At 41.9% G+C, this 17,248-nt stretch overlaps 1 protein-coding gene across 3 annotated transcripts in view; it reads left to right on the top strand.

Annotated features, from left to right (window-relative positions):
* Positions 1-17,248, top strand: part of Msx (homeobox protein Msx) — a 75,046-nt gene that overhangs the window by 26,049 nt on the left and 31,749 nt on the right. The window contains exon 3 of one of the 3 annotated variants that reach the window (XM_012286304.2): positions 15,886-16,909. The exons of the other annotated variants lie outside the window; for them this stretch is intronic. Coding sequence (XP_012141694.1) covers positions 15,886-15,906 — 21 coding nt within the window. The 3' untranslated portion in view covers positions 15,907-16,909. Of the gene's footprint in view, positions 1-15,885; positions 16,910-17,248 lie in introns of those variants that run through there. 3 annotated transcript variants of the gene reach the window in all.

Genomic DNA, 17,248 nt, shown 5'->3' with positions numbered 1-17,248 from the left:
AAAGTCTCAGGTTTCCAAAGTCTCAGGTTTCCAAAGTCTCAAGTTTCCAAAGTCTCAAGTTTCCAAAGTATCAAGTTTCCAAAGTATCAAGTTTCCAAAGTATCAAGTTTCCAAAGTATCAAGTTTCCAAAGTCTCAAGTTTCCAAAGTCTCAAGTTTCCAAACTCTCAAATTCCCAAACTCTCTAGTTCCAAAACTCTCAAGTTCCCAAGCTCCCAAATTTCCAATCTTTCAAATTTTCCAATCTCCCAAATGCCCACTCTCTCTAATTTCCACTCTCCCAAATTCCCAATCTCCCAAGTTCCCAATCTCCCAAGTTCCCAATCTCCCAAGCTCCCAATCTCCCAAGTTCCCAATCTCCCAAATTTCCACTCTCCCAAAATCCCAATCTCCCAAATTTCCACTCTCTCAAATTCCCAATCTCCCAAGTTCCAAAATTCTCAAGTTCCCAAGCTCCCAAATTTCCAATCTCTCAAATTTTCCAATCTCCCAAATTTCCAATCTCCCAAATTTCCACTCTCCCAAGTTCCCAATCTCCCAAGTTCCCACTCTCCCAAGCTCCCAATCTCCCAAGTTCCCACTCCCCCAAGTTCCCAATCTCCCAAGCTCCCAATCTCCCAAGTTCCCAATCTCCCAAATTTCCAATCTCCCAAATTCCCAATCTCCCAAGCTCCCAATCTCCCAAGCTCCCATCTCCCAAATTCCCACTCTCCCAAATCCCCACTCTCCCAAATTCCCAATCTCCCAAATTCCCACTCTCCCTCTCTCCCAAACCCCCAACTCCAAATTTCGAATACTCAAATTAAAATTGCGACCCTCAAGATCAATCTCACAAAATGAAAGAGCTGTATTCACCACAAGTTCAACAACCCCGTCGCATAATCGTTCGAAAGAAGCATTATACCCGAAGGAAGTCGAAAGAAGAATAAAAAAAGAATTTCATTCGCCGGCAACAAAATGTATCGCAAAGTCATCGATGTGGTGAGTGGCGGGCTCGTACTATGGCAAGTAGTCGAAGCAAATATATAGGGCGGCAGAAAGTGTCCGGCAGATAATTAGAAATATGTTAATCCAGCGTAGCCGCTAATTGGTTTTTGACTAAATTTTTAATTAAGTCTTAAGTCCGGGCGGCGCGCTGATTTATCGAACCGACCCGCTGGCTAATTATAAAATATACGTACGGGCTCCACGCAGACGAACGCAACCGTGTAGATACGAGAACCTCGGGACTGTATACGCACCTGTCCTGAATAATCTGTCCATGAGCGTCGAGATTGCTTCTTCTGGATCGGAATCATGATTCACTTGTTTACTTTATCCTTAATTAGTGATGTAGGGTTACTGTCACTTAATTGCTCCGCTTTTTTCGGATTATTTGCATTATAAAATTACTTGGACACGGTGGTTTCGTTTTGTGGGATTTTGCATGCAGTACTGGGAAAAGTAATTCCGAGGCAGTAAGACTCTAGATTCTCAATTTTTTATTGGAGGTAATTTTGCAAATTTCAAGTTTTATAATATACTTGGTTGTACTGTTCAAAGTAGCGTAATTCAAAAATTTCGAAATTTTGAAATATTGAAGACTCTCAAGCCCCAAGTTTCAAAATTTCTCACTAAATCCACAAATTCCAACGTTCCAAAATTCCACTCTCCCAAATACCCAAAATTAAAAATTCCAAACTTCTCAAATCCAGAAATTACAAAATTCCTAACTAAATCCATAAGTGTTAAAAATCCCAAAATCTCAATTACTCCACAAGTTCTTCCCTCTGAGTACTCATTCCCACCCAAAAGTAACCACTGCAACATAAACCGGCTCTCCCAAAATGAAATTGTGAAATTATTGTAACACATGTAACACAGTGTAAAAGAGGCTACGAATGTTCGTACCAAAAACGAGGCGTTAATTGGTAATTTGTTAGTGGATTTAACATGATTTTGGTAGCGCAGTAACAGCAGGTGGCAGTTCGACGCCAATGTGTGGATTCACGTATGCTCACGAATCCACCTTCCCTATCAGCAAGAACAGGGTAGCCAGAAAAGGCACCTTCTTGGGCTAAAACGAGAAGGCCAGGGGGATCCGTTCCACTGGCACGTCCGATCAAAGAACTTTGCCGCCTTCTTTGAATCCTTCGGCCGCTCGTAACTGTCGTCCCTTCGGTCGAGACCAGTAGCCTAATTGTTCGTACCGGTGCCGTTGATATATACTGGTTATTAGAACGGGGCAAACATCGCCGGAAGTTGTCGCCGGTTTACGACCGGGTCAAGAAACCTTTGCTCTCTTTGCTAGCTATTTTTTATGATAACACGACCCTATAGACATCATTCGTCTTCTACGTTTATTTCATTTATGTACTTTGTGGGAGATTAATTTTAGAGATATTAATTGTGCTACTGTACTTGGTAGTTCGATGATAGTCTTTATTCGAGTTACTTGATTCGTAACCTAAGTACTTGACACTTAGTGTTATTATATGTAACCTGAATCTATCTTTGTGGCTATTAATTCTACTAATGTTACTCAGTTCAAACATTACTCGCCTCCTACAAGTTCGATGATAATGTTTACTTTATTCGAGTTACTTGATTCCTAGTCCATACACTTAGTGCTAGTATATGTAACTTGAATCTATCTTTGTAGCTATTAATGTTACTAATGTGACTCAATTCAAACGTTACAAGTGTTGCATCTAACATTGTTCTTACTCTGAACTTGAGATATCAGTCGTGAGTACTATTAATTGTATGAAAGAAATGTAAAAGAAAGTCGCCATTAACGCCTCGTTCGGAAAAATTCTTTAACCAGGAAGTGGCATTAGAGTGACGTATCATCCTTAGCGTTAACGAGGATCATTAAATCGTGACGAATAAAAGGACGTACAGAATGAGTGAAAAGACGAACGTTACCAAACGAAGCGTTAGTCAGTAGCGTGACTGGAGGGCACAAAGTACGATCGAAGTCGATGGCTGGCCCGGTGAATCAACTTTCCCCTCTTTATACGGAACTCCATCTTGGCCGGAGATCACCTACGTGAGCATTCAGGGAAATATATAAAGAAAACACAGAGGAGAAAGGAAGAGAGCGAGAAAGAAGAGTGGAAGAGTAGCAGAGTAAACGCGCAAAGAGACCCTTTAGAGCGACGATTTACCGTTAAAGGGTTTACAAACAGGCGCCAGGTATTTGCTACCTCCGCAGATCGGAAGCTCTCTCGTCTCTCTTTCTCTCCTACCGTCTCTCTTCCCGTCGCCGTTTCTCCGGATCCCTCTTAGAGAGAGGACTCTTACACTCGCTCAGTCGGCGCTCCCATATAGATGAAATTTATGTACGAGGCCGACCGATCCTACGCATGCGGCCACATTGAGCGCTGACAATTAATTAAAGAATAATTTCTTGTCTTCGCGATACCCGGAGGAGCGTCGCCAGTTGGCGGCCAATTATGCCTCCGGACGAGAACGGAATACCAAGCAGGCCTGTCCACGACATCTCGAGCCCCTTCGATGTCTGCTTCGTGCTACTACTCTTCACTCGTCTCTTCTCTCTAACCGTCTTCTTTCTCGCCGACTATGCCTTGGCCCGTTTACACCAACGACCATTTTCTATGGAATCCTACAGTTTCGTGTTTTACGTTTCCTTAGCATCGAACACTTTCGCTCCTGACAATTCGATTATCTCCTTGTATTGATAACATTTTTGCTTTGATCTTTCGGACTTTGTCGATTCACAATACGGTGATAAAGGAACGTGTCGTGTAACAGTAGCATAGAAAGCGTGGTACAGTAAATATTCTATTGTAGTATGGCGATAGTATGATACTTGGTAGAGTCACGCGTAATATGAAGGCGCGATAATATGGCGCGTGACGATACGGAACGTGATAGTACAGAGCGTGCTGGTATAACATGTGGTACTACGACGCGTGGAAGTATAACGTAGCATCATGCGTGATATTACATTCGATACTGTAAGTAGTAGTACAGCGTGAACAGATAATATTGCTTTATGCAATAGCACAAACATATACAACGCATGATCTAGAACTTAATATAACACATGGTAATACAGAGCGGTACTACACCATAACACTACATAACAACGTGTGATGTACCACGCAGTACTGCAATAATTTCTTAGAATAGGATTCCGTTTCATCAGCGCTAAAATCTAGAACCGAGATGAAACGAGAGCCGGCGCATTGAATCTGCTCGATAAACATAAAATATGTGAAAGAAGGAGGTAGCACTTTGTAGAAGAAACGATCGGTTTCCACTTGGAACGCTATTGATCCACGTTTCATCCCAATTACCAAGAACTTAAACGGGAGGTTTCATTTCCTTTAACGACAATCGGTATCGAGCGAGAACGATCAAGCGGTAGCCGATCGGAAATAACAAGCGTGTAATCAGACGATCGTATCCGTTGGTCGATTTCCACCAAGCTCATCGTGGCCGGTCCCGAAAAGGTTTCGGCGACCGAATCGAGCCTGTGTGTGCTTACCGATGGGACCGGAAGGCCGTGGAGAAGGGGAAAAAAATTCACGGTTAACGCGTGCATCGAAAGCAGGCCTCCCCTCATTCAGTTTATCCAAATTAATTGGTCGTAAATTAAGCGGGCCCGGTCTGACGAGACCCGAAGCCAGACGGAGAGGGACGAGAACGGGAGTAGAACCTTTCTCGTGGCACGAAGAGTGGGTTCTCCTTAAGAGAAACGGAAAAGAAACGATAGTGGTCGTGGCTTGTCCGACGAAGAGGTTCGAGGAGAAAGGATACCACGAAGAGGACGTGGATAGAACGAGGAGGACCGAGAAAGAGGGAGTTACCTGAGCACGAGGGGAAAAAGAGAATTAAAAAGGCAATGCTAGTCGGGGGACAGTAGCGCATCGACACGCCATTATGTGGCGGCTGGGACTAATTTATACAAGAGAAAGACGAGGATGCCGCGGAAAGTCAATCGTGCCAGTGGCCAACCAGGAGGAAAAAGGACGGTTAGGTGGCACTGAAAGGATAGAGAAGGCCTGACCAGATCGCGGGCATTACTTAAAAGAGGGTTCCTAATTGGGAGCCAGCCACTGTTTCGACGGGTGTACCGATGCTCGGATTCGTGTCCTCCAGAAAGGGAATTAAGGAGGAAGAAAAAGGGACCATGGCTGATTCGGGGAAGGAAAGCTTCCTCCGTGTCAATTATTCAACCGATACTCTCGTCCAAATAATTTGCAACCGAATGTGTATCTTCTTCGGATCATCCTCCTCCTCCTAACGATCCCAATAATTAGAAATTACATAAAAATTATAAAATATTGATATTACTATGCAACCTCTCTAGAGATCCAAAGTTGTAAAAAGATACGATTTTTTGTTGTAATTATATTTTACTCGTGGCAAATGTGCAGCTATCTCGTAAATAGATCCCAAAATCCGACTTAACCTATCGCGTCACTTATTGTCGGGTTTAATTATTTTCCATCGGAATGAAGTTCCCGATCCAAAAACAGTCATCACTGACGGAAAGAATGTTCACACACTCGTCGAAGTCGTTACTCGCGACTTACCCTGATTTAGTTCCCTATTGCACGGATCCAATTTCGAAAAGATTCTCAAGCTGTTAGGCCGCGATATTTTCTGAAGAAGGCATTGCGGCATCTTTATCGGGCGTGCATCTTTCGAGGATCGAATAGCGATCGAGAGGGTCGTGTTGTTTCCCGAGCGTAGAGAGCCACGATAGCTGTGGCTCGTACGCGCGTTGACTACGAGACGAAGGAAGTAGAAGAAGAAGAAGAGGACGAGGGAGAGAAAAAATAGAGGGAAGAAAAGTCGAAGATATCGATCGTCCGGGAACGATCGGTCGTGTCAAGTTCGGCTTTCGATGGAAACGCGCGCAAGTAAAGTAATCGTTTCTCCCGAAGCTTACACGCGTTTCCCATAAATCGAGCGCATCGGTAGGCAGGTACGCGGATCATGTGCCGTTGCCGGTAATTGCCGGCAAGATGAATCGAGACGAAATCCCGTTTCCGACTTCGTAGGAAATTTACGAAGCCGACCGACCAGAGGCTGGCTTCGTTCGTGGAGCGTTTACGGCGAGAAAGTTCCACGCAAGAAAGTCGCGCGGCCGATGCAAACGCCGACGACCACCGCTTCAAAAACCCTCGCACGGATACGTGCTCCCTAATTAGGTACGACCCGATGGCTGTTCTTACACGCACGAAAACGATAGAACCAGATCGGAGAAGACTGGTCGTCCGACTGCATCAGAATCCTCGCTAATTCCTCCTATGCACTACCTTACCGCTAAATAGTCTATCAAGCCTTCTCTTAACCGCTGCTTCTTTCTTGCGAAATTCTTTGAAAATATTCACTTTACCTTCTACAGAAATAATTACGATAATTTTTCTATTTCCCTCGGTACAGAATTAATAACAACTGAAGGAAATCATTTTTCGATTCTCTGAAAACATTCTTGATATAAACCCATATACTGTACCAATAGGTATAAAATCTTGATATTAAGAATATAAAAAATATCTGCAAGGTTTGAAGAAACTCTCTGAAAACATTCTTGATATGAACCCACATACTGCACCAATACAAATAGGCATAACATCTTGGTATCAGAATTATAAAAAATATCTGCAAGGTTTGGAGAAACTCTCTGAAAACATTCTTGATATGAACCCACATACTGTACCAATACAAATAGGCATAAAATCTTGGTATCAGTATTATAAAAAATATCTGCAAGGTTTAGAGAAACTCTCTGAAAACATTCTTGATATGAACCCACATACTGCACCAATACAAATAGGCATAAAATCTTGGTATCAGAATTATAAAAAATATCTGTAAGGTTTGGACCTTTCTTCCGATAAAATTGCACGTCGACTGTTCCAGCATTGATTCGTTGAAAAAGTAAGTGGCCGATGGAATTTGAGGAATTTGTCTGAAATTTCTCCATCTGCCAGTAGCGTGTCTGTGAATTCCTCACGAGGGATCCAGGCAAATGGCGTTCGGTAATAAAAAGTTTTATTACCGGTAGAGGAGGGGATCGCGTTAAGATTGAAGATGTTCCACGAACTTAGTGGCCGGGCAAATTTATTCATGGCGGTATAGCCCCGATGTCGAACGTTTAATACACCCGGGCATAAAATTAAAAATTATCTCCGCATAATGCAATTGGGGCTTACCCTCGTTCGCTAAACGACAACTTTCCAACTACTCATAAAACGGTCCCCTTTTAAAAATAAAAGAGAAACACTGATAAATTTCGGATCATCGTACTTCGGTTTCTACGGGATAAAAAAATGGGAATAAATTTCGGTGTCGTCGTTCGACTGACAATTTGTCACGATTCCGATTATCTTCCGCTCGTTCGTGTTTGTCCAGCTGAGAATCTGCCGCTTAATGAATCCGCCTATCGCGATAATTACCATAAAATTCCAATTTCTTCCTCGCAGGAAAGAAACCGATGTCCATCGCTTTTGTTACTTCCACCATTATCGAATCGTAAAATGCTTGATCTCCTCAATTAAATAAAAAATTGTTTTCTGGAAACGGCAGATACTGGAAGTCACTTTAGACAGGACATAAAGACTCGCTAAAAGATTATAATTTTTACCAGTGTTCTGATCGTTGACGACCCTCGTCAAGGCTTATAATTTAATACTTCATCTGTCTAACATATATTAAGCGTTCATTAAAAGGTTCATTATTACGACATTATGTCGGGAAGTTGAGTAATTTATTTGGCTTTCAAATATTTTCGTGTACGTTTCGATACACAATATCGTAACTCGGAAAACTGCATCGAGTGTCATAACGTGTCACGTTTCGGGTTGCAACATCAGGGTAGTATTAATTGTTGGATACATGAAGGAAGAAATGGATCATAGAGATTCCGCCAGGTGAACGGCAATAATTTGTCAGATAGTTTGAGTTGATCGGCATTCAATTATTGTCACCGAAGTGGTCGCTGGAGGGCTTCGAGGCCGGACATTCGCTCTTTTTGCTCCGTCGACGTGGCTCTTGCGCTTAAGACGATTGTCGCACGGAATGCTAGTTTAAATAGGTGTTTCTCCGCGAACTACTCCCGGCATTCGAGAGGCAATTAGCCGGCCGAGACCCCGTGCACCGTAACACAAATTGAACCGGTGTTAAGCTTCCCAGCCCTATGACTTCCTCTGCTGGGATGCGTCGAGTACCGGTAAAAAGGAGTAGCTGTTGCTACCTGCGAAGCACTGCTTCGAAACGTGTTTGAAATTGAATCGTTCCATTACTCGGAACGGCAAGATTTTCAAGTACAACGGACTTCCTTCGAGGGCGTGCAAGGCGAATGTTAAACGTCGAGGGAACGTATCGTTGAATCAACACTTGTCAACTGTGCTTCAGAGGATGTTTGAAGTTGGGATTTTACTATCGAGTTGCTTCTTCAACCGCGAGTGCCTCGCAAGCTGTTGCAATGTAGGAATTTTACTAGCGAACAGTTTCTTGCCTTTTAAATTCCGAGACCGAAGATATATGTACTTTGAGAAGTACGAGGACTGTCTCGCAGAAGTATTTGAACGAGTTGCATGTTCTGCCGCGCGGTACCTCGTCGCAACATCGAACTATTGCAATCCTGATCAACTCGAATCTCCGACGTAACGAGAGTCTATCGACGGGAATAATTTACGGTTCAGGAATTAAAAATGAAATCGTTCTGCTTTCAACAGTGCTTTATCGGTAATGAAAAATTTCGTGGAAACAGGGTTCGTAAGACGCGACAAAATTCCCATCGCGTTGGAATTCCTTCTAACGAGAAGCGGATCGACGAAGAATTCGAGCGACGCGGAGGAGATACAGGCCGATCGTACGTTTTAAGTCTCGTCCGGCGAACGCGACCAGTTTTCTAAATTAGAACATAATGCGCTTCCTCGCGTTATGAATCCTCGCGAGAAAAAGGATCGATCGGACGTTATGAAATTGTATTAATTGACGAGACCCGCAAGTATTTCTTAATCGCCGCGACCGACCAGATTCCACGGATGGCGGACATTTTTCGGATACGACACCACGGAAACGAGTATGTTAATGCATCGAGTCTCTCTTGTAATTCTCCGTTAAATTAACCAGCTCGTTATATAATTGCTACATTATTTTATCGACGGGAATTAAATTTGAATGTTCTGGTATGCCGAGATTTATTGAACGATTTAGCGAAATTGCATTTCTCCGAAGTTACATTTTTTTTCGAGGAAATGTAAAGAATTTTAAGCGCTTAATTTAAGTGTTATATATATTTGTGATGCGTGTACGTAGCTAGGAATTTTATCGAATGCACGCAAAATTTTGTTCTTGTGATATAACCGAGAGATGTAATCGTAATCAAGGTGTTGATTCATTTTGACTTCAACTGTAATTTTACTCGAATTTTTAGTATGTCTCAATTAGGAATTCCAATCATAATTTGCAGAATCAAGGATTGCAATACAAGTCTTCAACTTTCAACTCTGATTATTTCTGACAAATCGTAAGGGATTAAAAGTGATATCGCAATGAAAAAATATCACAAAGCAGTGACAAAAGACTCCACAATAGGATAAAATCAGGGGGAAAGGAAAACTTCCCGGAATTCGACGACCTCGTTAACTGTTAGATCGAATCAGAATCAGCGGCGAAAAAAATGTTAAGCACGCGGTGGTAGCTACGAATTAACGGATCGAATAACGCACGTGTTTCCACTATGGACGGAGAAAAGTGTCGTGATTAAAATGCTTGCATCGAGGGGGCCCAATAAAGTGTCGTACACCGACAAAATAACGACGTGCATCTTTATGACACCAGCTCGTACATATATTTCCGTGGCAAGCGTAAGAATCATCCATCAAATTTTCTTCGGGATTAAAAATTTGGGCTTAACGAGTGGTGATTGCGTGGAGTACTGAAGGTGGGGGAATTAAGGTAGGTAAAAATTTAGGTAATTTTGACGAGTAGGTGGAGTTATGTAAATATGTAGGTGACATATGTAAGGATTGAGGCATGTGGAATATGTGGAAGACGTATTTTGTTCCGAATTACCAATCTTCAAAATTCTCAATCTCTCAAATACCACTCCCTCAAATTTTCACTCTCTCAAATTTCCACTCACTCAAATTTCCACTCTTCCAAATTACCACTCTCTCAAATTCCCACCCCCTCAAATTTCCACTCTTCCAAATTACCACTCTCTCAAATTTCCACTCTCTCAAATTCCCACCCCCTCAAATTTCCACTCCCTCAAATTTCCACTCTTCCAAATTACCACTCTCTCAAATTCCCACCCCCTCAAATTTCCACTCTCCCAAATTACCACTCTCTCAAATTTCCACCCCCTCAAATTTCCACTCCCTCAAATTTCCACTCTCTCAAATTTCCACTCCCTCAAATTTCCACTCTTCCAAATTACCACTCTCTCAAATTTCCACTCTCTCAAATTCCCACCCCCTCAAATTTCCACTCTCCCAAATTACCACTTTCTCAAATTCCCACTCTCTCAAATTTCCACTCCCTCAAATTTCCACTCTCTCAAATTTCCACTCTCTCAAATTTCCACTCCCTCAAATTTCCACTCTTCCAAATTACCACTCTCTCAAATTTCCACTCCCTCAAATTTCCACTCTCCCAAATTTCCACTCCCTCAAATTCCCACTCCCTCAAATTACCACTCTCTCAAATTTCTACTCCCTCAATTTTCCACTCTCCCAAATTCCAAATCTCCACATTTCCTAACTCCCCAATTCTCCAAGACGTATCTGTATGTATAGAGCATATGTCGAAGACGTATCTGTACGTATAGAGCATCTAGCAATCTGTCGAAGACGTATCTGTATGTACAGAGTATATAGAAATAAGTCGAAGAAAGGTAGAAAAAAATGTAAGATAGAAAGAAGTTTGTTCGGAGGGCAAAATGTTATCAAGATGCCGTTCGAATTCGATATTTCGGAAACATTCGGTGGGCCGATCACGTTCGCGGTGCAAGGGTACGGGCGGACAAAAACGACGCCAGAATCCTGGGGCAATTAGTCGATATTTTAATGCGCAAAAAGCCGGGGGCTCGTTAGATCCTCGCTGAGAAGGACCAGGCATCCCGCCACTTGCCAAAGGGCCATTGATAAAAACGGACTCGGTTACTCGACCGGTGCGGCACCTTGTTAGCGCAAGGATTCTCGGGTTGACAGCTCGAAGCAAAAATAACACGGACATTCACCCGATTCCGCTGCGGACAAACCGCTCGGTGAATCGAAACGGATTCATCGAAACACGGCCGAATCTTTCGACCGGTATCGCTTCTGACTTTCGTTCGTATTTTTCCTCCTTCCTATACTCTTTTTCTACCTTTCCGTCTCTTCCAGCTCCGTCTTTCCGTTAATTTGTTCGACACACCGTCCCGTAAATCTTCGTTCCCTAACCAGCCGTTAACTCGCTGTGTAACCGTTTAGCGTTACACTCGATCTCTCCAATTTATTTGGCTGTTTATGACCCGCCTATGAATATTCAGGAGCGGCACTCGTAGACGAACCTTTCCCAATTTTTACGGCCACTAAATACTGTTTTGTGTAAATTGAATCAGCGCCCGGGCGTAATTTGATCGTATCGCGGGATTTCGAGAGAGAAAATAATGAGGAATGGGTAGGTGCTTTTTGGAGGGAAATTCGGTAAGGAGGCATTATGGCGTACTGTCAAATCGTAGGTTATCGGGTTCTCAAGTTTCAAATACTGGAGTTCTCATATTTGGTAAAATTTGATATCTTTCGAATTCCTAAGTTGCTAAATTTACACTCTTCCGAATTTCCACTACCTCAAATTTCCACTCTCTCAAATTCCCACTCTTCCAAATTTCCACTCTCTCAAATTTCTACTCGCTCAAATTCCCACTCTTCCAAATTTCTACTCGCTCAAATTCCCACTCTTCCAAATTTCCACTCGCCCAAATTCCCACTCTTCCAAATTTCCACTACCTCAAATTCCCACTCGCTCAAATTCCCACTCTCCCAAATTTCCACTCCCTCAAATTTCCACTCTTCCAAATTTCCACTCTCTCAAATTCCCACTCTCTCAAATTTCCACTCTTCCAAATTTCCACTCTCTCAAATTTCTACTCGCTCAAATTCCCACTCTTCCAAATTTCCACTCTCTCAAATTCCCACTCGCTCAAATTCCCACTCTTCCAAATTTCCACTCTCTCAAATTTCTACTCGCTCAAATTCCCACTCTTCCAAATTTCTACTCGCTCAAATTCCCACTCTTCCAAATTTCCACTCGCTCAAATTCCCACTCTTCCAAATTTCCACTACCTCAAATTCCCACTCGCTCAAATTCCCACTCTCCCAAATTTCCACTCCCTCAAATTTCCACTCTTCCAAATTTCCACTCTCTCAAATTCCCACTCTCTCAAATTTCCACTCTTCCAAATTTCCACTCTCTCAAATTTCTACTCGCTCAAATTCCCACTCTTCCAAATTTCCACTCTCTCAAATTCCCACTCGCTCAAATTCCCACTCTTCCAAATTTCCACTCTCTCAAATTTCCACTCGCTCAAATTCCCACTCTCCCAAGTTCCCAATCTCTCGAATTCCCAATCTCCCAAGTTTCCAATCTCCCAAATTCCCAATCTCCCAAATTCCCAATTTCCCAAATTTCCAATCTCCCAAGTCCCCAATCTCCCAAGTTCCCACTCCCTCAAATTTCCACTCTCCCAAATTCCCAATCTCCCAAGTTCCCACTCTCCCAAGTTCCCACTCTCCCAAATTCCCACCCTCCAACTCTCCAAACTCCTACTCTCCCAAATCCTCAAATATCCAAACCCCCAAAACCCCCAATCTCCAATTTTCCAAATACCCCAAAATCTTCCCAAACTTCCACCTTCCAGATTTCCTAATTTTGTCACCGAAAATAGTGATTCTAAATGTTTCCGTAATTGTACCATCTCGATGGTCATCACACGACTTTTAACCTCCTTCAGACACAATAACGCGTTATTAAACAAGAGGAACGTTAACCTGGTTCCTGTGCAACGAGGAACATTTGTATACAAAATGCACAGGAGCTCCACGTTCAAGCGTAATCGCGCCATAACTGTTTTAACGATATTAAACGTACTTTATCTACTTTATGCCGCATTAACCCCGAGAGTGTTCTCAATTCAGCTAGTTTTTGAAGGTCTTGTTATTCTGCAGTTTATAAAACGTTGCTGGATATCTTGCTAGATCTTCGTTTCGACTATTCAACGAACGTGTCTCTTCTTTTATTTTCATAATTTTCCCTTCGTAAAATCATGGGTCGTTAACAACGTCGTTGGGAAAGTGAATGTAGCTCATTGGCGTAAGATTCAGAATGCACCTGGACTTAGATTTTAATTTTTGTAGTTTATAAGCTTTAGTTCTCAATTTTCCAAAATTCCAAATTTCCAGATTTCCACTTTCTCAAATTTTGACTCTTCCAAATTTCCACTCTCCCAAGTTTCCACTCTCCCAAGTTTCCATTCTCCCAAATTTCCACTCTCTCAAATTTCCACTCTTCCAAATTCCCAATCTCCCAAATTCCCATTTTCTCAAATTCTCACTCTCCCAAATATCCACTCTCTCAAATTTCCAATCTCTCAAATTCCCAATCTCCCAAATTTCCACTCTTCCAAATTCCCACTCCCCCAAATTTCCAATCTCCCGAATTTCCACTCTCCCAAATTCCCAATCTCCCAAATTTCCAATCTCCCAAAAATCCCACTCTCCCAAATTCCCACTCTCCCAAATTCCCACTCTCCCAAATCCCCACTCTCCTAAACCCCCAACCTCCAAACTCCCACCCTCCCAAACCCCCAACTTCCAAAATCCCCATTTACCCTGCCTGAAAGCAGCAGCTACGCCATTGGCGTAATCAGCCGCGGTATTTTGCATATTTCAGAAGTAGCAGTTATTTAGCGGCGTTGCGAATTAGGTGTAATGCGTGATAGAAGCGTGACTGGTCATTAAGCCAAGGGGTTAATTTCGCGTTACAGGCAACACAGTCTATCGGCGTGAATCGAGTTGTAGATGGTGAATTACACAGGTTCGTTGGCTGCCAATTAGATATGCGAGCTATCGTTACCGCGCCGATTAATTGCACGTACACTTTTGCACACGCTGGAGAAACGTCGCGAGTTAAGTCGCGTAGATAACCACCTCGAACTGCGGGGTTATCTTTGCGTTCGATAATCTGCTAATTCTCTGGGATCAATTTGACGTTTACGATATTTAAAAAACTACGATCGTCGTTAATAATCTGATTTTATTTCGAATCCTACACTCTCAACGCCAATGATCTCAATGCCGTTCACATATTATCATAAAATAACACTTATATCAATAGAAATAGTGAAGCTTTATGCAAATTATCGTATTAACATTTCCTTCATATTTCCAATAGTAGACTGATCAACTAATTATCTCAAACGATGATCAATTCTAAAACACACATATGTGATGTCTGACCAGGCTTTATCAGTGTCATCAAATTATACTAGTACATCTACTTCCAGTTCAAAGTTCGATGAGAATAGCCGCATGAACTGCTTTATTCAATGCCCTTAATAAAAAACAACCGAATTATAATTACAAAAGACACTGTCGAAGCACATAAAATTTCATACAATTCAATGACACTAAAATAGCAATAATTTAAGGCTAGGTTTGAAGAACCTTCCTGCACAGTTTCGTCGATAAGTACAAAATGAGCAAAACTATTACACATAAACCTTAAACGGTTTTAACGTAACCTTTGCACTTACACCGTGACCATGTCCTAGAAGCTAAGCTACCAGCTACCCAATCCCGATCCAATTTGATGCACAGTAGCCTCGAGAGATACTGGCGGCCCAAGGGCCACGGGGGTAAATGGTAAATAACTGAGCCGTCCGGCGGGAAGAGAGCCTAATTAAACGATGTACAATTTATAACACCAGCCAGAGGGTCTAATGGCTCGCGTTCCTGGAAAGCCACTGGCTCGAACGTAGGACCACACCTAGCCGGTCCTCCGGCACCCGGAGATTGTCATCGCGTCTACCGGAACGACCCCGCCGATGCTGTCGTTGTCCTTGTTGTCGCCATAATGCATCAACACGCACGCATTCGACTTCTTCGTCAATATTTAGAATGTGGATATCGGGACTTTGTCGAGATTTGGAGATGTGGAGATTTGGATTTGGAGATGTGGATGTGGAGATTTGGATTTGGAGATGTGGATGTGGAGATTTGGATTTGGAGATGTGGATGTGGAGATTTGGAGATGTGGAGATTTGGGTTTGGAGATTTGGATTTGGAGATGTGGATGTGGAGATTTGGAGATGTGGAGATTTGGGTTTGGAGATTTGGATTTGGAGATGTGGGTGTGGAGATTTGGATTTGGAGATGTGGATGTGGAGATTTGGATTTGGAGATGTGGAAGTTTGCAAGATAGAAATATAGGAATGTGGAGTTCTATGATGACTTTCTAGTTCTATGAGAAGTTCTATAGGTTCTAAAATAGGGAGCTAGGGATCTGGGTGTCCAAGAATCTGAGGATCTAGGTATCTGCAGATGTAGCTGTCTACGGATCTAAGTATCTATCTTGGTATCCACACATCCAGATGTCCACAAGTCCACATATTTATTGATCTAGATATCCGGAGATTTAGGTATCCACCGATCCAGATATCTAGCTCTGTAGAATTCTAGGGATGTAGAGACCTAGGAGTCCTATTTAAACATCTAGAAATGTAGAAATCCTCATATATCTCAGATCTACAGATTTATCCATATGGATCTAGATACCCAGAGACCTATTAATACTTCCACTCTAAAATTCTATACATCCAAAGTTGAATGACCTTACCAAAGAATTGAAATATAAATAATCCTTCTGTTCCTAGTTATCCGAGCGCATTCCATAGACGCAACCAACACACTAGCCATCAGAGATAGAGACTTCCGTCGACATTACATTTCGAAATATAATGATTGGCCGCTAATTTTGCACTATCTAGAAACGTGCACGGATGTTCCGCGAGGAGGCTTAATGATCCCGAAGACCGGAATTTCAGCCGAACGCCGAGATTGCCGCGAAAATGAAGAAGTCCACCATCCGAAGACGACTCTGTTGGCCGACTGACAAAAATTCCAGGCTTATCTGCATCGATGAGATCGAAATTAGTAGCTGGCGATCGGACGCTGGTTTCTCGGAGCCGCACCGAAGATGGACTAAATAAAAACTCGAAATTATGCTCGCAATTAGAAGGGGATACCTCTGAAGGAGAGAGAGTGGTTCAACGGCGGACGATAAAATAATCAAATTTAATACGTTCATTTTATTTTTTGTCAGTCGGATCGTTTAAATTACAGCTGGTTAGATCCGCTTCGATTCGGTTGACAAAGCGAATCGTTTTACGGAGAGAATACAAATTTCGAAGATATCAATTAGCTACTTCACCGATACCGAATGTCCCTTCGGTTTACGGAACCTTGATGAGGAAGGGTTAACGATCGTGCCATTTCACTGTCCACTTTTACTCGTTAAATTCTTCCATCTACGTTAACTTTTCGTAATGACATTCTGCATTTCTTATTAACTCAGAAATGAGGTTCGAGATAAAGTTCAGGGTCAAGGGACTTATGTCAAGTCAACTCTGAATGTCAACATTTCATTTCATATATTTTTAAGGTTAGCAGAAAGACAAATAAATTAAATTCTCAAGTAATTAGACTTTCAAACTAACCCTAACCTAACCTAACCTCTGTCGAGATAATTTAGACATTCTTAAAATGTCTTCTTATAAATAATTTTCTTTCCAACAAATTTTTTTAACATCAAAACTATCAAACCAGTCAAATGACCGCTCCACAAGTTTCTTATTATGAAATACACATTTTGTTAGAATTTCTTGAAATCCTCATTGATTTTCATCAAGGTAAATCATAAATGTGTGTACTAATTTATGTTTCCTTTGTTTATTTATTTTTGAACTACACATTTTGTTAGAATATCTTGAAATCAGAATTGATTTTCATCAAGATAAATCATAAATGTGTGTACTAATTTATGTTTCCTTTGTTTATTTATTTTTGAACCACACATTTGTTAGAATACATATCTTGAAATCCTCATTGATTTCATCAAGATAAATCATAAATGTGTGTACTAATTTATGTTTCCTTTGTTTATTTATTTTTGAACCACACATTTGTTAGAATACATATCTTGAAATCCTCATTGATTTTCATCAAGATAAATCATAA

Source organism: Megachile rotundata, chromosome 9, assembly GCF_050947335.1.
Source record: "Megachile rotundata isolate GNS110a chromosome 9, iyMegRotu1, whole genome shotgun sequence".
Lineage (NCBI taxonomy): Eukaryota > Metazoa > Arthropoda > Insecta > Hymenoptera > Megachilidae > Megachile > Megachile rotundata.
This window is presented reverse-complemented; position numbering and strand designations above follow the sequence as displayed.